At 37.8% G+C, this 26,309-nt stretch overlaps 1 protein-coding gene across 5 annotated transcripts in view; it reads right to left on the reverse strand.

Annotated features, from left to right (window-relative positions):
• The window catches only part of LOC115214225 (fatty-acid amide hydrolase 1-like), a 260,401-nt gene that overhangs the window by 17,248 nt on the left and 216,844 nt on the right, over nucleotides 1–26,309 (reverse strand). For 2 of the 5 annotated variants that reach the window (XM_029783338.2, XM_029783340.2), the window contains exons 2-12: nucleotides 22,982–23,215; nucleotides 20,018–20,131; nucleotides 18,293–18,349; nucleotides 16,822–16,911; nucleotides 15,923–15,997; nucleotides 13,636–13,697; nucleotides 11,293–11,499; nucleotides 10,487–10,527; nucleotides 9,499–9,623; nucleotides 7,114–7,239; nucleotides 1,948–2,039 (exon numbers count right to left, since the gene is read on the reverse strand). In XM_029783338.2, coding sequence (XP_029639198.1) covers nucleotides 1,948–2,039; nucleotides 7,114–7,239; nucleotides 9,499–9,623; nucleotides 10,487–10,527; nucleotides 11,293–11,499; nucleotides 13,636–13,697; nucleotides 15,923–15,997; nucleotides 16,822–16,911; nucleotides 18,293–18,349; nucleotides 20,018–20,131; nucleotides 22,982–23,209 — 1,217 coding nt within the window. In that variant the 5' untranslated portion in view covers nucleotides 23,210–23,215. The remainder of the gene's footprint in view (nucleotides 1–1,947; nucleotides 2,040–7,113; nucleotides 7,240–9,498; nucleotides 9,624–10,486; nucleotides 10,528–11,292; nucleotides 11,500–13,635; nucleotides 13,698–15,922; nucleotides 15,998–16,821; nucleotides 16,912–18,292; nucleotides 18,350–20,017; nucleotides 20,132–22,981; nucleotides 23,216–26,309) is intronic. The other 3 variants (XM_036504605.1, XM_036504607.1, XM_036504608.1) reach the window with 3 other exon arrangements.

Raw genomic sequence — 26,309 nt, forward strand, 5'->3', positions numbered from 1 at the left:
CACAACCCCTGCTGGAGCCTCGTGGAACTTTTAGGGGTTTTCGCTCAATAAACACACACAACGCCCGGTCTGGGAATCAAAACTGTAATCCTCCGACCGCGAGTCCGCTGCCCTAACTACTGGGCCATTGTGTCTCCACATTTTAGTTTAAATGTAACCCTTATTATTATTATGTTGAGAGAAATTTTTTTTCGATATTTTGGTAACTTATTTGCTTTATCCATTAAATTACAACAAAAGCAGCCAAGCATTCAAAGTAGAGGTCATTGTGTTGCACCATCTGAAGCCACCTTTCTGCCAGTTCTCTAATCCCATGCTGATACCAGTTCTTGTCCTTTGAGGGCAAAGAGCTCTTTCACTGAAACTTCCACCTCTGCTTGGTTGATGAAACGTGCTCAGCTGATATTTATTTCATCAAGTCCATCTTTTCAGGGTTAATGAAATAAGTACCAGTTATGCACTGGAGTCAATATAATCAACTAACCCCCTCTCCTCAAATTTCAGGCCTTCTGCCTATAGCAGAAAGGATTATTATTGTTGTAGTTGTACTTCTTCTTCTTCTTCTTCTTCTTCTTGTTACATTTTCGTTAATACACTTTCATCATTGTTATCATCATCATCATCATCATCATAATGTCTATTTTCCATGCTAGCATGGGTGGGATGTTACCACAAGAGCTGGCCAGGCCAAAGCTTGCACCAGACCTCTGTAACTGTTTTGGCAGGATTTTTACAGCTGGATGTCCTTCCTAATACCAACCACTCAGCAGAGTGGACTTAGTGCTTTTTTATGTGAAATGAAATGTTTTGCTCAAGAACACAACACATCGCCTGGTCCAGGAATCAAAACCACAATCTTATGATCATGAACCCAACACTCTAATCACTAAACCATTTGCCTCAACAAAAAATATTCTTTGATACATTGAAAGTGTGCATCTATAATAGTACTTATGATGTAGTGATCCAATCCCAAGATATTATCTATGTAATTTTGGCCATTGAGTCTTAACTTAAGATACTTATGCAATTATTAGAAGGCTTCATAAGGCGGCAAGCTGGTAGAACCGTTAGCATGCTGAGCAAAATGCTTGACAGCTTTTTGTCCGTCTTTACATTCTGATTTCAAATTCTCCCGCAGTCAACTTTGGAGTAAGTTTATAAAATGTTTTCCCAATCCCTCTTGGCACCATGGATCCTCTTATAATATTTCCCTATTATCACAGATTCCCGTCCTAAAATGGATTTCTGTAATATGACCTCCATTGATGGGGTGATGAACACCAGGGTTGATGTAGTAGACTTACCTGCTTCCTCAAAATTGCTGGACTTGTGCTAAAATTTGAAACCAATAATCAGAAGGTTTCATAGAATGTTGATAAATTAAATTGACACAAGAAAGGAAAATCTTAAACTTTAGGCTCTTGGTTTCAACAGAGAATAAAAGAAGACAGAAGTGTTTCCTATATCATCATCATCATCATCCTCATCATCGTTTAACATCCGCTTTCCATGCTAGCATGGGTTGGACGATTTTGATTGAGCGCTGGCAAACCAGACGGCCGCACCAGGCTCCAATCTTGATCTGGCAGAGTTTCTACAGCTGGATGTCCTTCCTAATGCCAACCACTCTGAGAGTGTAGTGGGTGCTTTTTACGTGCCACCAGCACGGGGCCAGTCAGGCAGTACTGGCATGCCTCGCTCAAATCTTTTTACACATGCCACTGGCACAGGTGCCAATAAGGTGACGTTGGTAACGATCATGCTCGAATGGTGCCCTTTTACATGTCACCGGCACCAACATCTGTATTTCTTCTCTTCTCTGAGCAAGAGCTTGAAACAGACATTTTGCTCCTTATAATAATCAAATTTATTGGAATAATTATTGTCAACACAAACCCTCACAAGTTTCTTGAAACTCTGGACTTTGCTCCATACAATACTTACATATATCTGGTCTTTATTCGGCCATCCAACCACAATATTTTCACTGCCAAACACAAAGCATCCAAAACTCTGGGTGGAGTAAATTCAATCATCTGAAATTTAAATAAAACAGCATCATTTTTTGGAGGTGTATTCTTCACTACAGCAGCAAATATAATATACACAGTCTCCTGACAGACTTTTTCATGGTTTGTTGGCTGTTCCTCAAAGGAGACATCTGGTGCCTTTCATCAATGAATAACATTGAATAACCAGCTACCACATGGAGCAGTCAGTCATAAATTTGGTAAGCACCATTTTGCATAACTTAATTTGTATAATTGTGCTTTATACAGTTGTTATTAATTACATAATATGTTCTTTAAGCACAACACAGAGTGAATTAGGACTGAAATGTATTTAAATGTCATAAAGTCTGACTAGGAATAACTGAAAAATTGAGAAATACACGCATACATATATGTATATATGTATGTATGTATATATATATATATATATATATATATATATATATATATATATATATATATATATATATATATATACACACACACACACACACACACACATTAAACGAAGTACACAGTACTATATATTCATTACAGCTGATTCTAACAATGAGTTTCGCACTAGGGGTTCAACAGAATGTTAGGTAACATTCCAGCTATGTAACCCTGCGCTCTTCAGAGATGCCAGTCATGGAAATAATTATGACAACTATTGTTGTGGTTGTTGTGAAAAAGATGATGAAACAAATGGAGCAAGGCTTAAGTTAAGAGTTATATCCCTTGGTACCAAAAGCACCTACTTTTGGGGTGTTGCAAATTGGCAGAATTTTCTGGAAAAGAGTTTAGGAGAAATGTATGTATCTTTAAGATTGGTACTCTTGTAGAAATGGAATGTGTATAGTGATAATATATATATAGTGTTTGCTAAACATACATACATACATACATACATACATACATACATACATACATACATACATACATACATGTATGTATGTATGTATGTATGTATGTATGTATGTATGTATGTATGTATGTGTCTATGTTTGATCAAACAGCCATCAGAGAAAAAAATATTAGTGAGGATGGGTTGTCTGCCCTGGATCAGCAATTAATTAGAAGTGGGGATCTATTTCATAAGGTCTGTATGTATGTATGCATACGACAAGCTTCTTTCAGTTTCTGTCCACCAAATCCACACACAAGGTTTTGGTCGGCCTGAGGCTATAGTAGAAGACACTTGCCCAAGGTGCCACGCAATGGGACTGGACCTTGAACCATATAGTTGGTAAACAAGCTACTTACCACACAGCCACTCCTGTGCCTATATATGATTTCTTTTTTTTCACTGGATGATGTAGTGGCTAAAGCTATAAATAATAGTGTGTAAATATTGGGTTAAAAACCATTGGTTATCTACAAAATATAACTTATAGTTTTATCCATTTCAAGTTCTACGGCCAAGAAAGAATTTATTTTATATCTCTCAAAGTTTTTAAATTCCTATGACATGAACAATATATGTGTGTGTGTGTGTGTGTGTGTGTGTGTGTGTGTGTGTTGTGTGTGTGTGTGTGTGTGTGTGTTGTGTGTGTGGTTGTGTGTGTGGTGTGTGTGTGTATATATATTAGGTTGTCAAGAAAGTTCTTGCAGTTTTTAATCTTTAAATTCAGATGCACATATCTCGGCTTAAACAAAACTTAATTAATCGAAATAAACACCATCAGAATCAACACACTTTTGTCAGCACGAAACAAGTTTATTTATGCCAGTAACGTAAAAATCCTACGTTCTGGTGGTGATGAAGTAATTGAAGGTGTGTTTGGCATTGTCTTGGTTTTTGAAGCATGCAGGAAGTTGTCAAAATGCTTGAAAAAGTGATAGTTGGTAGGCAAAAGGTCTTGTGAGTTTGGCATATGAGGCAGAGTTTTGTAGCCCAATTCATTCAACTTCTCCAGGGTCAGCTGGACGATGTGTGGCTGAGCGTTGTCATGGAGAAGAATTGGTCCTTTTCTATTGACCAATGCTGGTGTCACACAAATGGCACCTGTGCCAGTGGAATGTAACAGCACCCATTACATTTTTGGAGTGGTTAGCATTAGGAAGGGTGTCCAGCCATAGAAACCATGCTAAATCAGACTGGAGTCTGATGCAGCCTTCCAGCTTGCTAGCTCCGGTCAAACCATCCAACCCATGCCACCATGGACAATGGACGTTAAATGATGATGATGATGATGATATATATATATATATATATATATATATATATATAGTACAAAGTAAGATAGGGGTTATGGGTGTAACTCACTATGGGATAGCATTTATCCAATATACTGTTGGTACAGTACCCAGATTCTTAATGCATAAATATTTTTAATTGCAATGCAATTAACTCATTTATTGTATTAAATGGGTGAAGGTAAAGAAATATTTTTACTGTAAGTTTATAATACAAATAAGAAAATGGAGAAGCAAATTTAGTTTGTTCATCAACTTTCGGATATTATAATGTTGGATTATTTATTCATCTAACAAAATGAGAACATCAATAGCATACATATATATCTTATAATTCAATACATATAAGATAAGAATACAAATTATAGACTTTTATAATTTGTATTCTTATCTTATATCTTATATGTATTGAATTATAAAATATATATGTATGCTATTGATGTTCTCACTTTGTTAAATGAATAAATAATCCAACATTATAATATCCAAAAGTTGATGAGCAAACTAAATTTGTTTCTTCATTTTCTTATTTGTATTATATATATATACATATATATACCTTTGCCTGAATTCATTAACACATATATGTGTCAGTTAAAGGTGGCAAAACAAAATCAAACAATGCTGTCAGTCATACAAATAATTTCAAAGTTAGCAAAGTTATGAATAGAATAATAGAAAGAATGAGCAAGCACATGAAGATATAGTGTTTTGTTAGCAACGTGGGAATATAGTCTCTCATCCTAATTATTATTTGCACAATTGCATATCTCTCTGGCTTCTGCTATGCTAATGATCTTGCCTTCACAATAAAGAATGAGCATGTGACCATCAAAGATGATGGAAGCCACCTGCCAATTTGTTCCAGTTGTGCTTCTCAACCACATGGTTTCAGGTTCTGTCACACTGCACAGCTCTTTAGGCAGGTGTCCTCTAATATAGCCTCAGGCCAACCAAAAAGTTGTGAGTGAATCTAGTAGGCAGAACATCTGTTATGTGTGAAAGATTAGAGAGGATGGATGATACACAACCCAAGAAGATCAGTGACTTCAAGAACATTGGGTTTGACATTACTCACAGTAAGAAAAACATTTTCAGCCTGAAGTGCCTGTAATAAACTTCAAAACATTTGCAATTAAGTATTTCAAATTAACAAGGCTTGCTGTTTTCAGAGTGTCTGTAGAGAGGATTCTTCTTTGTGGAATAAAACCTGAAGAATGAAGAAACTTCAAGACTGCTTTGATGTTTCAAAATATCTCATGATGAGAACATAAAACCAAAGAGATTTATAGACACATTTTACTCATCTCTACTACTACTACTACTATTGTACAGTGCAACATAGGCTTTGTTAGCCACTGCTAGCATGCTGAACAAGAGGCCATATTGGATGTTGTGTTTTGGAGACATTCACACCCTAATAGAAGAAAAGGACCATTCAACTAAATTAATGTTATTGACAGAGACACGTAACACGAAACCGATGTTCTACCAAAACTAATGGAAAACAGAGCTTCTTGGTCCTGCATTGTGAATTGCATCTAGATTGTGGTTGGTTGAAGGATACAAATGAAATGGTACCCAATTCCTTCTGAAAAGATTCTTGATAGATTGCCTGTTAGGATAGACATAGGTACTTTCCAGAAAATGACAATATAAGAATCTATAAATATTCTGGCATTCTCACACAGCATTTGATAACCTTGAATATTTCCATGTATGTTTTCCAAATTATATCTTGTTATTTTCAAGTAAATAATAACCATAGTAATTGTTTGTACTTGAGGTACAAGACTAATTTTAAAGAGAGTGGTCTAGTTGATACCACTGATCCTTAGTATTTGACAAATGTTTTATTTTATCAACCCCAAAAGGATGAAAGACAAATTTGAGCTTGGTGAGATTTTAACCCATAATGTAAAAAATCAGAAGAAATCTGCAATTCATTTTCTCTGATATTCTAATGATTCTGCCATTCCATTGCCCTTATTATAAATATAATAATAAAGACCTGTAAATAGAGACAGCCAGAGTGTGTGCGGCAAGATGGCAGAAACGATAGCATGCTTGGTGAAATACATAACGGTATTTCGTCTGCCGCTATGTTCTGAGTTCAAATTCCACCAAAGTCGACTTAGCCTTTCATCCTTTTGGAGTCGATTAAATAAGTACCAGTTACACACTGGGGTCAATGTAATCGACTTAATTCTTTTGTATGTCCTTGTTTGTCCCCTCTATGTTTAGCCCCTTGAGAAATAAGAATGTGTGGGGACAAATGTAGAAACAGTCTTCATAATATTAAGTGCCTTAGGAATGAAAAGGGATGCACACAAATACACAATCAAAAGCCAAGAATTTATACACTGACATAGCTCACAGAAAATATTATTATAAAGTAGTGCATGCATATAATGTAATAAATACTTTATATGCAATAGAAAAACACATGAGAAAAGAAAGAAAAAAAAAACAAAGTTGTACTGGAAACACACAGAAAGCTGGGTTAATTTGTGCTGTGAAAGCATGCAATAAAAAACATTGATAATAATAACAACAGAATCCTCTGAAAGATTCTGAAGATTTAAGGAGACTTGTTGGCACCAAACCTGAAGGCAACGTCCTTGCTAAAAATGGTAATAATAATAATAATAATCATTCTTTCTACTAAAGGTACCAGGCCTGAAATTTGTGGGGAGGGGACTAGCCGATTACATCAACCCCACTGTTTCACTGGTATTTAATTTAGCGACCCCGAAAGGATGAAAAGCAAAGTTGACCTTAGCAGAATTTGAAATTAGAAAGTAGCAGCCGACAAAATACCGCTAATTATTTCACCCGACATACTAACGATTCTGCCAGCTCGCCACCTTAACAATAATAATAATAATAATAATAATAGCAACAACAAAAGCATACTTACTGTATGTCCCTTAGCCTCCAATGCTTTCTTTGCCACAAGAACTGCTCTCTGGCAGGCTGGGGTAGTATTAGCTACATTATCAGTTACATAATATCCAATCCGCAGGTTTTTCTTGCTTTCAAACAGCTGGAAAATAAAAGAAAAATGAATTCATTCTTATAATTAGAGAAGGGAGCTACTACAACCATCAATTCAGTAAATTTATAAGAATATAAATGAATGTATTGAGAATGGCACAAATGAATGGACTTACTCTAAGCATGTGCCTATAGGCTGAAAATTACAGAAGAGACAGGAACATTTGCTATGGTGCCCTCGGTGAGCAGGGTGGTTTGAGATCTGTGGTGTTCCTTGGTTGCCCCAAAAGCACTACTGTATCAGCAGAATTGCATCATCATCATCATCATCATCATCATCATCATCAATTAATATTGTATATCATTATTTAATACCTGTTGTCCATGTTGGTATGGGTTGGACTATATATATTGTTACGGTTGGCTAAGTGCATTTCGGGTTTAATTAGTGTAGTGTTTCTGGTGACCCACATAGGAATAATGGCACCATCATGTCTGGTGAAAATGTGACAGTCTTTTGTCTAATGGAGGACTGATGGGTTTTGGAAGGACCTGTGACCTCGTGCGGTTGAGAAAAGGGTCAGGAGAATGTGAGAGAAAAGGGACAGATTAAGGGCTGAGAGCAAATAGAGATAGGGTATAAGCAGAAAGGGACAGATGGAGAGGGTAAAAGATTGAGGCGATATAGATAGAGTAAGGGAATCTAAGAGCAGATGGAGAGGGTATTGACAGTAAGAGAGAAGGACAGGCAGAGAGTATGGTAGAGCTGTCATGAGAGAGATGGAGTATAAGACTAAGGGACAGTTAGAGAGGGTGTGAGCGGTACAGAGGGAGATGAGGGAGTGGAAGAAGGACAGAGACGAAGTGAGGTCTTGGCAGTCGGTGAGCGGTCGTCGAGGAACACAGACGGACTCTGGAGGTCGGAGCGAGTGGATGGAATCTTGGAAGCGTTGGAGTTCTTGGGAGCGAGCTGGGATGCGATAGCTTGGCGGCACTGATTGGGATATGTGCAGAGGGAATATGTACAGAAGGATTTACCAGTATTCAGAGGAATTAGCAGGATTGAGAGGAATGGGACACTGGCAGATGCAATTAGGAATTGAGGTATGTGTTTGTGCATTGATATGTGTCACGAGGTAAAGAGACAGTGAAAAGAACAGTCAAGGACTCTGTCGATGTGGTCGATAAAGAACATTGTGAATTGAGTAAAGGACTTGTTGAATTGTAACGTGAATTGTTGTGATACGAACATTGTATAATGTATCGAAGTGTTCTGATTGGACTGTGACGTATCGTGAACATTATTTGATCTGGACTTGTGTCGTTACTGAACACTGTTATATTGTTACATGCATGTTGTTAAATGCTTTGATCTGTGGTATACCGTATGATGTATTGATTTGTTGTCTGCCTTAAATGTATTTGATGTGTAGCAATTGTAATTGTCGTATAAACTGTTGTTTGAATATAAGCCAGTGTTGCCAGTTGTTGCCTTGCCTCTTTGGGTTGTATCTCGGGTTGTGCCTCTGTATCTCTGTGCTGTTGAGGTTGTGGCAGTATCTATCTGTATCTCCTCTCTCCGCCTCTTTGGGTTCCGTGGCGGAACTTGTGTGTGAGCCGTTCGGGGCGAGCGACGACGGGCGATTCCAGTCCGTTTCGTAACAATATTAATATATATATATATATATATATATATATATATATGGCTTCTGTGCCAGTGGCACGTAAAAAGCACCTACCAAATCGTGGCCGCTGCCAGCCTCTCCTGGCGCCTTTGCCGGTGGCACGTAAATAGTACCCACTACACTCACAGAGTGGTTGGTGTTAGGAAGGGCATCCAGCTGTAGAAACACTGCCAGATCAGACTGGAGCCTGGTGCAGCTTCCTGGCTTCCCAGACCCCGGTCGAACCGTCCAGCCCGTGCTAGCACGGAAAACGGATGTTAAACGATGATGATGATGGTGTATGCTTTCTTCCTTTTTAAATCATTGGATTTATGATGATGGTGTTGATGGTTGTGGTGGTAATGGAGGTGGTGGTGGTGGTGGTGGTGGTGGTGGTGGTGGTGGTGGTGGTGGTGGTGGTGGTGGTGGTGGTGGTGGTGATGGTGGTGGTAGTGGTCATTGTAATTATCATCATTATCATCTTTGTCAACATCGTCGCTGTCATCACCATGGTGTGGTGGTGATGGCACTGATGACAGTGGTCCTGGTAACAGTGGTGGTGAAGATTATGATGTTGCAGTCTAGCAAAAGCTACAATAATAATTCTGAAAGATGTACGAAGATCAACAAAATGCATTCCTTACATGATCCTGGAATTTTATTGGTGATATTTGGGGATCCATTTCAAAAACTTCCTGAGAGAATAATGCTTTTGCTGCAACAATTAAACCATCACTAGTCTGTGTCATTGGACCAATGGAATCCCCAACTGCAATTAAAAAAATAATAAATGTTTCTTTCTAATTTTGGCAAAAGACCAGCAATTGTGTGGGGAAGAGTTAAGTTGATTATATTAACATCCAGTAATTGACTGGTGCTTATTTTATTGACCCCAAATGATGAAAAACAAATATAACCACAGCCAAATTTGAACTCAGAACATGTGTTAAAGAAAAACTGCTAAGCATTTTTTCCAATGTGCTAACAATTCTGTCAACTCACTACCCTTGAATTTTGCCTTAGTGTAGTCCTTGATACACTATTCCTGAAACAGATATATATGTTCTGAGTTCAGATCCTGCTGAAGTCAACTGTGCCTTTCATCCCTTTAGGATCAATGAAATTAAGTACCAGTAAGGTATTAGGGTCAATGTATGAGTAGGTGCTGAAAAAGTTCCAGGCTTTAAGGGTATCGCAAAGGCTTATTTGGAGGTTCAACCTTCTGAGTTTTTTTACAAGGCTTAGAAAACTGAAGGACAGCTGCAATAAGTGTGTGAATCTGAGACGGAAATCTGTTGAATAAAATCATTAACTGATCCTCCTGTATTTTCTTTTACCTAATGCCAGGAACTTTTCAGCATCCCTCTGTAATTGGTTTGTCCATTCCCATCAAAATCGCTGACCTTGAATTCTGCAACACGACCTGTTTAATGGGATCTCAGTCAATGATATACCATGGAAACCAAGTAACTGGTCTTATGTGTTATAGGGCTGAAGAAAAATAATTAAGAAAAAAAGCAGGATTTGAGGGAGATTTCTTTACTATTTTTAGCAGGTTGAGGGGTGAATAGCTACTGCACTAAAGCTTGGTGTATATATGGTGACAAGAGGGAAAAGTACTATAATTCTTACTGAGAGTTTGATGATTCAATATTGCCTTTGTACTTCCTGTCCTACAATAAGAATTTTAAAAGAAATATGAATTAACTGTTTAATTAACTGATTAATTACTTAATTAATTACTTAATTGATTGATTGATTAAAAATCTGATATTCATACATTATAGTTATTGCATTTAATACAGCAATTAAGGCATAGCAGTACGGGCAAGAAGTTTGCTTTTGAATCACCTAGCTTCAGGTTTAGTCTCACTGCACTGCACATTAAGCAGTACCCCAGTATGGCCACATTTCAATGATTGTAACAAGTACAAGAAAAGAATACATCAACATATCTAATCCTATAAATCTCACTGTACTTGGTGCAAATAATGATTTTTTTATCAGTTGGTAAAAATAAACATCAATCAGGAAAAAGAATTTGTTCACTGAAAGTATAAACAAAGCCAAGAGTTCTGAGTTCTGGCTACTTCTGATTGATGAGACACTTGTCAAAATACCAGTTTCCCAGGATGTGGTGCACTAGTAAGCTGAGTGTGTTGAACACTCAGTTGTTGTAAAAAGAAAGGAGTTATTCTCCTGTGACATACACCACAGTGAATAGCATATTTTGCTATAGTGAAATGGTTCTGATCACACGTCAGCCTGATCAGGGTTGACCAGGAATTGAACGACATCAGATCAACAGAACTTAGATTATAGAAATATATTTTAGGAAGGGAACCTGTAATAATAAGGAATTGTTATAAAGGGAAATAATAATGAAAAGGAAATGTTATAGGACCAAGAATGTTGTGGGAAACATTTTATAGACTTACCCAAAACGACCCAAGGTCGTTTTTAATCCATAAATACCACAAAAATGAGATGGACAACGAATGCTACCACCTTGGTCTGTTCCTACACCCAAAATTGATCCACCATAACCAATGAGAGCTCCTTCCCCTCCACTGGACCCTCCAGGGCATCGATCAGCATTATGCGGGTTACGAGTTTGTCCGTAAATATTGTTATCACAGGAAATACTGAAAAAAATATATATAAAAGCATAAAAGTAATGAGGAACAACTGAAAAAGCATATTAGAACGATTAAATAAATGGAAGCATATATCTAAACACTTTATGATGTTCTAAACACTTTATGACATAGTAAATACTTCATTACATTCTAAACGCTTCATTAAAATCTAAACACTTCTTTACATATAAATACTTCATTAGATACTAAAGATTTCATTACATTACTAAACATAATTACATACAAACCACTTCATTGGGTGCTAAACAGTTCATTACATACAAAACACTCTGTTATGGTCTAAACATGTCAATATCCACTATCCAGAGCTTCATCACTCCTCAAGGAAGAACTCTTCCCAGGACTCCTTCAACACGCTGGACAAAATGCTTAGCGGCATTTCGTCTGCCACTACATTCTGAGTTCAAATTCCGCCAAGGTCAACTTTGCCTTTCATCCTTCCTGGGTTGATTAAATAAGTACCAGTTACACACTAGGGTCGATATAATCGACTTAATCAGTTTGTCTGTCCTTGTTTGTCCCCTCATTGTGTAGCCCCTTTTGGGTAATAAAGAAATAAGAAATGTTAGAACGCCGGGTAAATTGCTTAGCGGCATTTCGTCTGCTGCTACATTCTGAGTTCAAATTCCGACGAGGTCGACTTTGCTTTTCATCCTTCCGGGGTTGATTAAATAAGTATCAGTTACGCACTGGGGTCGATATAACCAACTTAATCCATTTGTCTGTCCTTGTTTGTCCCCTCTGTGTGTAGTCCCTTTTGGGCAGTAAAGAAATAAGAGTAGACAGTTGTCAACTGTCTAGTGTGTATGCCAAAAGAGATTGTATTGTAGATAAAACTAGAATAACAGAAGGCAGATATTTTCTTCTTTATCAATTCCAGCTTGTTGAGGAAACTGAGCATGGAGAGGAAGTTGAGCATGGAAATAAAGGGGAGCAGGGAGAAGAACGTTCTATCTTTCAGTGAATTTGATGAAAATGGGTTGGGGTGGTGAGAACGTTCCAGGTGGATAGAACGACCTTTAGAGTGACCATTTAGGCCTACAAACACAGAGGCAGTACTTGCTCTTGGCAGTAAGCACAACCTCAGGGTTGTAAAGTATAATCCTTTCTCCCAAGATCTCATCCCTCTGGAACTGCCTCTTCATACTTTTCATACAGATATTTACAGAATACTATCATTATTATTATTATTATTATTATTGAGTGAGAGAGCAGTGCATGCCATCAAAGTGACACTGCGGTAAAATATAAGAAGCCCAGTATACCCATCATGACTACCCATCTGATAAGGGTACACTAGGCACATGCATCACAACCATATGTGAGCGACATGGTGATCTCATATCAAGTTAAACAGTGCATGACCTTGCAGGTGGGTCCCAGTTAGAATTATCTTCTGGTCGAGTAGCTCATCCCACTCAAAAGATCCTTGAATAAGGGTTGTTTAAGAATGTTGAACGAAATACCCATGTTTCCAGAGGTGAATTATTCAAACCCCAAAGAATCCCTCTCAACACATGGCTATGATGCTCCCCCACTACTTCTGCTATTGATCAGAGATGCACATATCGTCAGCCACTAAGGGACATGCTCAACTGGTTACGGTCAAGCAACTGACAAGCAAATCTGTGGTATTGAGCAGAATATTTGCTGTAGCCCATTTTTTATACCAAGACAAAACAATGTACATGATAACACTTCCAATCAGTTAAGATCAGAAGTCATGAGAGCCACTACCTAGTACTGCATCAGGGCATTTATAATAATTTGTTACTATTATTATTATTATTGTTATTATTATTATTATTATTAGTATTATTATTATTAAGATGGTGAGCTGGCAGAATTGTTAGCATGCTGGACAAAGTGTTTAGTGGAATTTCATTGATCTTTATGCCAGCAGAAGATTGGTAAGATAAAGAGTTAAATGGTGGTGGTGGTGGTGGTGGTGGTGGCAGCGGCGGCGGCAGTGGTGGTAGTGGTGGTGGTGGTGGTGGTGGTGGCAGCGGCGGCAGCAGTGGTGGTGGTGGTGGTGGTGAGGAGGAGGAGGAGGAGGAGGATGACGATGATGATGACAATGATGTAAGATAATATGGCACCAAAGAACTTATGAATGCTTACGTCATTAAAATCTGTGGTACATTTGTTGTGACAAATGGAATAGCCCCAAGTTCTTTCAGGCACTGAAATAGAAATTCAAAAATATATCAGACAAAAGTAATGAATTCAGAAGGACAAAACACATTAATTCACATCTCATCATTTTTCTGTCATTAATAAACAATAAATAATTTATGTATGTTTATAATATAAATTTACATATAGGAGTGGCTGTGTGGTAAGTAGCTTGCTTACCAACCACATGGTTCCAGGTTCAGTCCAACTGCGTGGCACCTTGGGCAACTGTCTTCTACTATAGCCTGGGTCGACCAAAGCCTTGTGAGTGGATATGGTTTGACGGAAACTGAAAGAAGCCCATCGTATATAGGTATATATATATATACATATATATATATATATCTCGCCTGACCCCTGTGCCGGTGGCACATAAAAAGCACCATCCGTTCGTGGCCGTTTGCCAGCTCTGTCTGGCACCTGTGCGGGTGGCACGTAAAAAGCACCCACTACACTCACGGAGTGGTTGGCGTTAGGAAGGGCATCCAGCTGTAGAAACACTGCCAGATTTGACTGGGCCTGATGAAGCCTTCTGGCTTCACAGACCCCAGTAGAACCGTCCAACCCATGCTAGCATGGAAAACGGACGCTAAACGATGATGATGATGATGATGATATATATATATATGTATGTATGTGTGTTTATATGTTTGTGTGTCCGTGTTTGTCCCCCCCAACATCGCTTGACAACTGATGCTGGTGTGTTTGCATCCCCATAACTTAGCGGTTCGGCAAAAGAGACCAACAGAATAAGTACCAGGCTTGCAAAGAATAAGTTCTAGGGTCGATTTGGTCTTGACTAAAGGCGGTGCTCCAGCATAGCCACCATCAAATGACTGAAACAAGTAAAAGAGTATATGAATATATATGGAAGATTGCAAACAAGTGACACTATATTACAATCAGTTTATGATGTCAAAGCAAAGAAACAAATACGTTTTCCTTGTATCTACAGTGTCATTTACCCCAAGATACACTACAAAACACTTATCCCTAATCTTTACTCCATTGAACTACAACATTCCAGACAAACAGACATGCTCACACACACACACACACACACACACACACACACATGCACATACATACTTCACATTTTCTTTACAAACATCAATGTCTGCATTTTCAAACTGAACATCCTTGAATCAGTTTCAGAGGCTGCAAAACCAAAGGAAGCTGTTCAATATTCTTCAAAAAATCACTAAAACAAGTTTATGTGAAAAGTTTTAAGTAACTGCTTGTCCTCACAAAATAGCTGCTAAATATCTATCAAATCACATTTTTACTCTCTTAAAAAATGAAGAATACATTGGTCGCTGTAGTCCTAGATACACTGTCTCTGAAATAAAAAAGATAAAATGGTCCTGACTGAAACAGCGGCGAGCTGGCAGAACTGTTAGCATGCTGGGCGAAATGCTTAGAGGTATTTCGTCTGCCGTTACGTTCTGAGTTCAAATTCCACCGAGGTCGACTTTGCCTTTCATCCTTTCGGGGTCGATAAATTAAGTACCGGTTACACACTGGGGTCGATGTAATCGACTTAATCCATTTGTCTGTCCTTGTTTGTCCCCTCTGTGTTTAGCCCCTTGTGGGTAATAAAGAAACAGATCATAGCTCTACTGGGTCAGAGTTGACTACCTGATGACCAGTAACCCATAGCCACTATCCAATGGTCAGTCCTCTATAGCCATTCTCTGTTGGCTACAATTCAATACCACAACTCATTAATACTCATGAACCAATGGTCAGTCCTCATTAGCTTCTATCTAGTGGACACTATTCCATAGCCACTTCCTGATAACCAGTACCCAATAGCTACTACTTAATGGTCAATCCTCAATAGGTACTATCGATAGAATCAGACCCCTACTACAACCCTAAAACTGACCTTAACACTTTTGGTAAAATTCTTTTTCATTTCTCACATTAAAAAAATTCACTTGTGTCTTTTTTTTGTTTTGTTTTTTGTTGGGTATTCTTTTACCTTTAGCACACTATAGGTGCATCCTATCAATGTATGAGTTTTCTCCCCTGTAATAACAGGGCAGTGACAAAGGAAATAATTCTAGGGAAAATGGAGTGTACTAAAGGTTGATTCTGGTTTAGCTATCACTATTCACTACAACAACTACACAACTTATATGAAATTAATTATAAGAACAGCAACAATCATAAGTGTATAACACAACAATGTTGATAACAACTGTGGTACGACACAATAAATAATACACACCTTTACAAAATTTGAATCATCTGTGGCTGGTGGGTTCAACAGGCTGGAAGCCAAAGCCCAGGTTTGACGAAGTCCCTAACATCAAAGAAAGGATGAGGAAAAGAATAGAGTTCAGTAAATATGGTAACAATCATTTTAGTTGAAAGTACAAAACAAAAATCATAACAGTTGTCCAACACAGCAATCATAATAACAAACAAGAGCACTCTGATAGTGCAAACCTCTGCCAAGGCAACACCAACGTCCTCTCAATGATTAGCTAGAGATGGTTTTTAAAATGAGAATATCTGAAATAAACTCGACTGTTCTCACAAACTAGAATACTAAGAACAAACTCAACTGCTCTTAAAAATTAAGTTAAAAAACCAGAAAAATAATCCAGAATCCTTGTCCAGTACTGGATTGATCCCAAAATCTAATGTGTTCATGCCAGTCACGAGGCCAAACAACCCTGAAAGTTTCATCCAAATCCATCCAGCGGTTCTTGAGACATCTTGAAACAAACATGACTGAAAACAATACCTCTGCCTTCACTAAGGCAGAGGTAATCAGTGAACTGTTATGTGGTCACTTATTTTGCTGAAATATAGCTAAAGTTCCTTCAAATTATATCCTTAAAAAAATGGAAGTGACAAAATGAATAATGGAGTCTTAGATATGCTGTTGCTGAAGAAAAAGAACAGAAATATCATAGCTGTGAAGCAGAACTATACTTTTGAGTCGAATTCTAGAACATGTTTTTCTTGACCAAGAAATCTTTTGTAAACAACTGCTGGATTTTCAGGTGATGATGTCACCACAGATCAGCCCAATCAGGTTCGAAGAACTCTACTCTAGATACATGCAACCACTGAACATAAAAAGATTATTGAAAATATACTTTTTAATAATAAACCAACCTTGCAAATAATGGTTTCTTTGAGACTTATTGGAATTCCATGAAGAGGTTTGGTCACAGATGGCTGGGAATCACAACTTAGTGCTAATTCCTGTGAAAAAACAAAAAACAAAATTATTAACATTTATTTTTGCCTTCAAACTAAGCACATGGTAAATGCTTTTCCTATCACCAACTACTTTAAAAGTGTACTACATGCATTTTCTTGAGGCACCAACACTGGAAAGGTTGAGAAAAGATAGTTTAAGAACTCAAAACATTCCATACTCATTTACCGAACATTTTCCAGCATTTTGTGAATGTACTTTTATGGCCCCAATACAAGAGAGATTGTTTCATTGCAGCTAAATTTTGTTTATACAGCTGTCTTCATCTATACACACCACATAACCTATTTCTTTACTACCCACAAGGGGCTGAACACAGAGAGGACAAACAAGGACAGACAAACGGATTAAGTTGATTATATCGACCCCAGTGCGTAAATGGTACTTATTTAATCGACCCCGAAAGGATGAAAGGCAAAGTCGACCTCGGCGGAATTTGAACTCAGAACGTAACAGCAGACTAAATACAGCTACGCATTTCGCCCGGCGTGCTAACGTTTCTGCCAGCTCGCATAACCAAACTAATATAGTCTTCTCTCTTGCACACCTCTTATGTCTAATTTTTCTTTCAGTATATTTTCAATTTGTTGTACATGTACTCTGGCATTGCACATCCAATAGGGCAGACTAGCTTTATCCTTTTCTTTTCTTCACATATCCTATGCATTAGGCATCTATATAAAGAATTGCCAATTACTTAAAGTGAACAGGGCTTGTGGAAGAGGGATGTCCAGGAAGACATGACTTTGAAGCAGTAAAGGCTGATCTCAAGAGGTTGACCTCACAGAAGAGATAACAAAAGACTGAAATGACTTGTGATTCCTTGTGTTCATGTTGGTTTATCTGTCTCAAAAAATGTGAGGTCCTAAAAGCATTATGCTTATGTGTATACACTCACTGGGCCCTGCTTCTGCATTCAAGCTGTCCCTATGTAAGGCTACTATGTAAAGGGTAAGGGTAAAGACCCCTTTGGTCATGAATGACCATGGAATTGTGCCTAAAAGTTACCCTCCGAGGTACAAGTCTGGGTAAATTTGTTTATGGAAGACCAGCAGCTGGCCATGCATACCAGCCTGCTCTCTCCATGCCACCGATGTTATCCAAGGGAAAGGCAAAGGCCAATACAGCTTGGCACCAGTGACATCACAACTCATTTCTACAGTGAACTTGAGCAATGGGAAATAAAGTGTCTTGCTCAAGAACACATGTGGTGTTACACAAAATACACATGAAGCAACTGCAGACACAATGAGTAACATATAGAACATACTCAGAACAAAAATAAAACAGCACATAGAATAATGTATAAAATGCATATAGTAGTCTACTAAGGGAATAAATACAGAATAGATAATGTCATCTTACCTCAGCTTCAGGAATTAGTGCAACTATACAATTGGTTTTCTCTTGTGCTTCAAGTGCCTATAGTGAAAAATCAGAGGTCAAACATGTAGCATATTGATTTCACTGTCACTCCATCAGTTACAACAATGAGTGTTCCTGTTGATCTAATCAAAAGAACAGCATGCTCATGAAATTAACATACAAGTGGCTGAGCACTCCACAGACACGCATACCTATTTCTTTACTACCCACAAGGGGCTTAACACAGAAGGTACAAACAAGGACAGACAATTGGATTAAGTCGATTATATCGACCCCAGTGCATAACTGGTACTTATTTAATCGACCCCAAAAGGATGAAAGGCAAAGTCGACCTCAGCGGAATTTGAACTCAGAACGTAGCAGCAGACGAAATACCGCTAAGCATTTCGTCTGGTGTGCTAATGATTCTGCCAGCTCGCCGTCTTAATGTATACCTATTTCTTTACTACCCACAAGGGGCTAAACACAGAGGGGACAAACAAGGACAGACAAACGGATTAAGTCGATTACATCGACCCCAGTGCGTAACTGGTACTTATTTAATCAACCCCGAAAGGATGAAAGGCAAAGTCGACCTCGGCGGAATTTGAACTCACAATGTAATGACAGACGAAATACCACTATGCATTTCGCCTGTCGTGCTAACATTTCTGCCAGCTCGCCGCCTTAATGTATACCCTTAATGCATACCCTTAATGTAGTTCTCAGGAAGATTCAGTGAAACTCAGAACATTACAAGGCTGACCCTTTGAATTGCATTTGCAATTCATTTTTGCCAGCTGAGTAGACTGGACTGACATGAAAAAAAGTGTCTTGCTGAAGGACACACTGCACCACTTGGTATTGAACTCATGACCTTATGATCACGAGCCAAATACTCTAACCACTAAACCACTACAATATTGGCAAAAGGTTAGAGATTTTGATGAAGGTGTTGCGTATACCTTTCCTTGAATGAGTTTCCCATCATTCCGATATATGTCTTTGGTATCCCGTTGGGGGTCTGTGACATATATCGGATTGACAGGAAAGTCGTTCAAGAGAAGGTATATGCAACACCTTGCATCATTCAAAGACTGAGAAGACAAAACCAAGGGAGACAAACTCCAAAAAATGCCTTCTAGAGTAGTGTCCTTTGATTCATTGTTTCATTGTTTTACTTGCAGGAACCTATGAGAAATCCTGTGAAAAAAACAAGATTGTTTTCCAAAATAGAGGCAAACACCTTTCTCCATGAGATCGGCTTGAAAAATTGTTAAGATACTTGGATATTTTCCTACTCTTCTTAACATGAGACTAATGGTAGCCTCCAAGTTCATTCACAAAGCTTTGGTTGGTCTGAGGTTATAGAAGAAGACACGTGCCCAAGGTACGACACAGCAGGACTGAACCTGAAACCATGTGGGTTTTCAAAATAACCTCTTAAACACACAGCCATGGAAGTTCGTTACTTTTCTCAGTTTGGCTAGAATGGGATTCCTGTAAATTACCAATAATCATTGCATATGGTATATGAGGCCAACTTGCAATGGATGAAGGTTCTTATGTGAAGGTGATTCAAAGGTTTAGGACTTTACATTCTGAGCTTGTCTTCATATCACAAAAATAGAAAAGATTAGAAGAAGAAACAAAACAATCGAAGAATATTTTTCGAAATAGACAGCAAAAAGAATTAATAAATAAATAAATAAAAATTAAAATAACCTTGAACTGATAAGCATGAAGTACGTCAATGGCTTTTAATGATCGTTCTTTGAGTTGCTTCTGTAGCTGGACAATGTCCAGTGATAGAATTTTGTTTCTCATTTCTTTGGTAAGCTGAAAAATATAAAGAATGAGGGAGAAAAAAAAACCTTCTATGAAAACCATCACCATCATTATAATCATCATTGTTGTCATCGTCATCATCATCATCATCATTGTGGAGGCGCAATGGCCCAGTGGTTAGGGCAGCGGACTCGCTGTCGTAGGATCGCGGTTTCGATTCCCAGACCGGGCGTTGTGAGTGTTTATTGAGCGAAAACACCTAAAAGCTCCACGAGGCTCCGGCAGGGGATGGTGGTGAACCCTGCTGTACTCTTTCACCACAACTTTCTCTCACTCTTACTTTCTGTTTCTGTTGTACCTGTATTTCAAAGGGCCGGCCTTGTCACTCTCTGTGTCACGCTGAATATCCCTGAGAACTACGTTAAGGGTACACGTGTCTGTGGAGTGCTCAGCCACTTACACGTTAATTTCACGAGCAGGCTGTTCCGTTGATCAGATCAACCGGAACCCTCGTCGTCGTAACCAACGGAGTGCTTCCAACCAACCATCATCATCATCATCATCATCATCATCATCATCATCATCATCATCATCATCATCATACTCTTCATCTCCATCATTTTTTTGGAATATGCTTGTTATGGAATAATTCATAAAGAGGAAGTTGTTTTAAATAGTAGTGTTAGCTATTTCCAATTTAGTTTTGGATTCAAAATTTTTATAAAGTGTTCTTTTGCCTTTAGTAATTGAACATCTTCCTCCCTTAGAAATATTTTGAATTGTACATTTGCATGAATGTCTAGATGTTTCACTACATGAAACGACACAAAAAGATGAATCTTTGATTTGTTGCTTATATACTGTAACATGATATATTGATATTAACCCTTTAGTATTTAAACCAGCCATATCCATCCCAAATATTCTATGTGTTTAATGTTCAAACTAACCAATTTCAGCCTCTCACACTTACCATATAATGTCAATTTAAAAATATACTATCACATCTCTTTACTCTCTTCACTCTTTTACTTGTTTCAGTCCTTTGACCATGGCCATGCTGGAGCACCGCCTTTTAGTCGAGCAAATCGACTCCAGGACTTATTCTTTGTAAGCCTAGAACTTATTCTGTCAGTCACTTTTGCCGAACCACTAAGTTATGGGGATGTAAACACACCAGCATTGGCTGTCAAGCGATGTTGAGGGGACAAACACAGACACACAAACATACACACACACACACATACATACATATATATATATATATATACACACACACATATATATGATGGGCTTCTTTCAGTTTCCGCCTACCAAATCCGCTCACAAGGCTTTGGTCTGCCCGAGGCTATAGTAGAAGACACTTGCCCAAGGTGCCACGCAGTTGGACTGAACCCAGAACAATGTGGTTCGTAAGCAAGCTACTTACCACTCAGCCACTCCTACACATCCTACATCATTGAAATCCATAAGTGAAATAATGCATAACTAATTCAAGTCAATTTGAATAAATAAACATTATTCTTGGCAGAATAATCTGAACATTATAGGATTAATTTCATTTCCATTTGATTGAGATAATTCTCATGATGTGGCAAATGAGATTTTTTTGCAATTCATATTTGCATTAACCTTCAGATTTTTTTTTCCCAATTTTGATGGTTCCCTGTTCAATAATTTCACATGTCCCACAACAAATATCTAAGCAGTTTGCTACCTGCATTATTTCTTCTTCTGATGTGAATTTAACCTTTGTTAGTACAAACACACAAATATCAATATTCCATTTTGCAGCCACCATAATCCCAGAAAGCTCAACACCTTACATTCAGCCAAACAATACCTTTCAATTTTACCAATTTCATGCCAATCATCAAATCTCAAAAAATTAATTAAAGAATCTCTATCGTTCAACCTTATGCTCAAAGAATCTCTACCATTCTACCTTATGCTCAAAGAATCTCTATCGTTCTACCTTATGCTCAAAGAATCTCTATCGTTCTACCTTATGCTCAAAGAATCTCTATCGTTCTACCTTATGCTCAAAGAATCTCTATCGTTCTACCTTATGCTCAAACTGGCCATATTTGGCTTCTCACACCAACCTTACAAGATCATTCTAAAAATTAACAGTTACCTCGTCAGAATATCAACGTCACAAGGTAATGCATCATTAATTCAAAACAGTGTGAATAGGTAAGAGTAGCATTTGATAGAATAATATAAACATTAAAGGGTTAAGGCTTAACTTCAACCAGAATTAATAAGGAAGACAAAAAGAGAAAAAGAAACTATAAAAACAGACAAGTAGGATAAAAAAAAAAGAAAAGTAAGTGAAAATATGAGGGAACTGATATTATTTCATCACACATTTAGTCATTGTTTGTTCCTTCTCAAGCCACGCCTAGCTCATAAGGGCTAGTTTCCCAGTTTCCTTGGTGTATAGGTCCATTGCAGGTGAGCTGCAAGATGCAGGAGGAAAGAGTGAGAGAAAGTCATGGTGAAAGAGTCAGCAGAAGTTCGCCATTACCTTCTTCCAGAGCCGCGTGGAGCTTAGGTGCTTCACTCATAAACACACACATCACCTGGTCTGAGGTTCGAACCCGCGGTCCCTCGACCACGAGTCCACTGCTCTAACCACTAGGCCATGTGCCTCCATTGGACACTGAAAAGTTTCATCTTTATGTTGTCATTTGACAGAAGATTGTTGTTATTCTTAAACCCCAGGTCAATCATGATCAAACAGACCAATGAATAAAGACAAGTTGTGCTAAACCCATATTTTGCTTATTTCAGGTATAGTGTATCTAGGACTGTTTAATTCAATTATTCATTGATAAAGATAGAGACAGGTGATGCAAAGGAGAAATAAATACAGAAACCTGTATTTCAAATACTTACACTTGATTTCTGTAACCTCTTTTTCAATGCTTTTAGTTGTTCTGCACGTTTATTGCGGGCATCCTTTATGGCTGCCTTAACTTTTAGGTGCATGTGTACTCTTTTGATAAAACTTGCCAGTAAAGCACCACCTGATGCCAACAGGATTACATATAAACCTGGTTCTATGTAAGGATATACCTCTGCAGGTATATAAAGCTGACAGTATTTACGAAGAGTGTCCTCCATCTTTCACTGAAAATAAACAGACATATAATAATTAACATCACAACACACCACCCATACACCAGCATTGACCAATTCCCATCCCCACATTTTCACACCTACACATACATACACACACATATCCAGACCACCAGCCCTCTTTCACACGCACATATGTACTCTCTCATACACACACGCACTTTCGTGTTGGGGGTCATATTTATTTTGTTATCTTCCCTACTTCTTTGCACTCCTGTGTGACCCTTCTGTCCAGCAGTCGCCATGATAGATCGGTAGCCACTACACACAATTTTTTTCTCTCCTTGTTTTTTTTCTGTGTCCCTTTCTGTAGAAGAGCGTAGGCTTGAAATGTAAACGAATTTTTCAATTCCTGAGTGTTATACTAATACATCTGTTTGTTTTGTACACCACCTGTCTTCGTCTTTTGTTTTTTTCATGAATTCTCTCTACAATAATTAACATAAGCAAAAGACATACCAGAAGACATCTTGACAAGATATTTTACTCAGTATCAATTCTAAGTTTCCTCATATTTGTCATCATCTATCTTCCATGTTTAATGCTGGCATGGGTTGGATGGTTTGACAGTGTACACTGGGTTCAATGATTGTATCATGTCCCAGTGTCTATTTTGGTATGGTTTCTTATTTCTTTATTGCCCACAAGGGGCTAAACATAGATGGGACAAACAAGGACAGACAAAGGGATTAAGTCGATCACATTGACCCCAGTGCGTAACTGGTACTTAATTTATCGACCCCGAAAGGATGAAAGGCAAAGTCGACCTCGGCAGAATTTGAACTCAGAACGTAAAGACAGACAAAATACCACTAAGCATTTCGCCCGGTGTGCTAACGTTTCTGCCAGCCCGCCACTGGTTTCTGTAACTGGATGGTATTCCTAATGCCAGCCATTTTACAGCGTGTCCTGGGAGCCTTTTTTTGTGCAACCAGCACCAGTGACGTCTCCATGCAGCTTACAAAACAGTGAACCCTGGTGGGAGGAAGTTGGCTTTATGCTAAAAGATAAAGGGCTGAAGTATGAGAGGTGGATGGGAAAGCAGATTCTATATAAGAGCTATATAGCTACTAACATTTAGAAGAGAGCGTGGAACTGATCAGGAGAAGCTGCAAAGGGATAAATAGTGGTGATTAGGTGTTCAGGTAGCCTTTCAAGGCACAAGATACATAAAAGTGAGTGAGGACATTAATCTGATGGTTTAATCTATACCTTATTGGGGTACAAGTTTATTATTCTTAAACAAGGATGTCATTGACAGTGACTTTAAAGTTTTGACCAACTAAGCCATCATTTGACTGCAGTGCATTAGAGTGTTGCTTTTGTATAATCTCTGCTGAGTTAAAATCATCTTTGTTTGTGTAGGAGAGAAAATATATTATATTATATTCAACAGAAGAATTGTTGAGTCAGGTAAAACCAAATTCATGATTGTGGCCAGTGCCTTCTGACTGGCTCTCATACTGGTGGCACGTAAAATGTACCATCTGAACACAGTCGATGCAAGTGACTCCTGACTGGCTCCCATGCTGGTGGTACGTAAAAAGCTCCATCAGAATGTGGTGAATGCCAGGTCACCCTGACTGGCTCCCATACTGGTGGCACGCAAAAAGCATCATCCGAACGTGCGCGATCCCAGTGCCCACTGACTGGCTCCTGTGCCAGTGGCATATAAAAAGCATGTCTTACAATATGTGTATACTTAGTTATGGGACACCCTGTATACATATATATATATATATATATATATATATATATATATACATATATATATATATATATATATATATATATATACATATATATATATATATATATATATATATATATATATATATATATATACATATATATATATATATATATATATATATATATATATATATATATATATATATATATATATATATAGAGAGAGAGAGAGAGAGAGAGAGAGAGAGAGAGAGATAGTTATATATATGCATACACACACACACACACATATACATACGGGGCACAAAGGGTAAATTGTCGCCATTTTATATTTTTAATTTCATGTATGCACATTGTTTTTGATTTTGTCAACCACACAGTATAGAAGGTTCAGATGGACACCGTCTGTGAGAAAAATATGTGCATGTAAAATAGCATGTAAATTTAAATAAAAGGAAAGAACGATACTTAAATATGCAAGGGAAGAATTATATAATAAAATGAATGACGGATAAGTTTGATAGTAAAAAGAATATAACTCAACCATTATAGATGAATTATTTTCAATGGTTTGGTATTAGATACAGTTCAAGAAAACTATGGATGCATAGCATTCACATCATATTGTGTCATATTTAAAATCAAGTGTAGACACAAATTTGAAAAATTTGACCGCTATGGTATGCACATGTGAACCTTTAGTCATCAATATATAAAATGCGTGTATTCATATTTATGTATCTATGTAGTTGCAGGTGTGTGTGTATGGGGGGGGGGGGCTTAGTTTCCTGGCAACCAATACTTTTAGACCCAGTTCACCACTGTATATATATATATATATACTTTATAAAAATAGGGTAAAGTAAAATAATTTACTTTACCACACACCGAGCTTTTTAGAAATAGCAGCCAAAAATATGGCTATTTCTTCTACTGCAAGAAAAAGTCTCCCAGACAATGCATACTCGGAAATAACTCACATAGGTATAAGGGAAAAACAACGAAAGATCACATCCATATAAGATACCCGAGGAAGGCCTGTTTCTGGATTAGTGGATTAAACGCCAACATTTCTTTCATCAGCTCAGAGATTTCTTTTGATTTAGATTTGAAAGTACTAAGAATCAAACATACCCGTCCGATATAGGTAACACCGGACAAACCATGCCAGACCACCAGTACTAGCGAATCCAAAAATACAAATGAGATCTAGTATTCTCCCTGTCCACCCACTTGAGTCACAGAGTAGTGCATTCCTACAGAGGCAAAACTGTAGTTCAAATTCTTGGGGAGAAAGCATTATATTGTCAATAAAAAAGGGTAGAATTAATTAATTATTAATTAATTCGACCGAATTTATATATATATATATATATATATATAAAGTGGTGAA

The sequence above is a fragment of the Octopus sinensis genome, linkage group LG7 (assembly GCF_006345805.1).
Source record: "Octopus sinensis linkage group LG7, ASM634580v1, whole genome shotgun sequence".
In the NCBI taxonomy this organism is placed as follows: domain Eukaryota; kingdom Metazoa; phylum Mollusca; class Cephalopoda; order Octopoda; family Octopodidae; genus Octopus; species Octopus sinensis.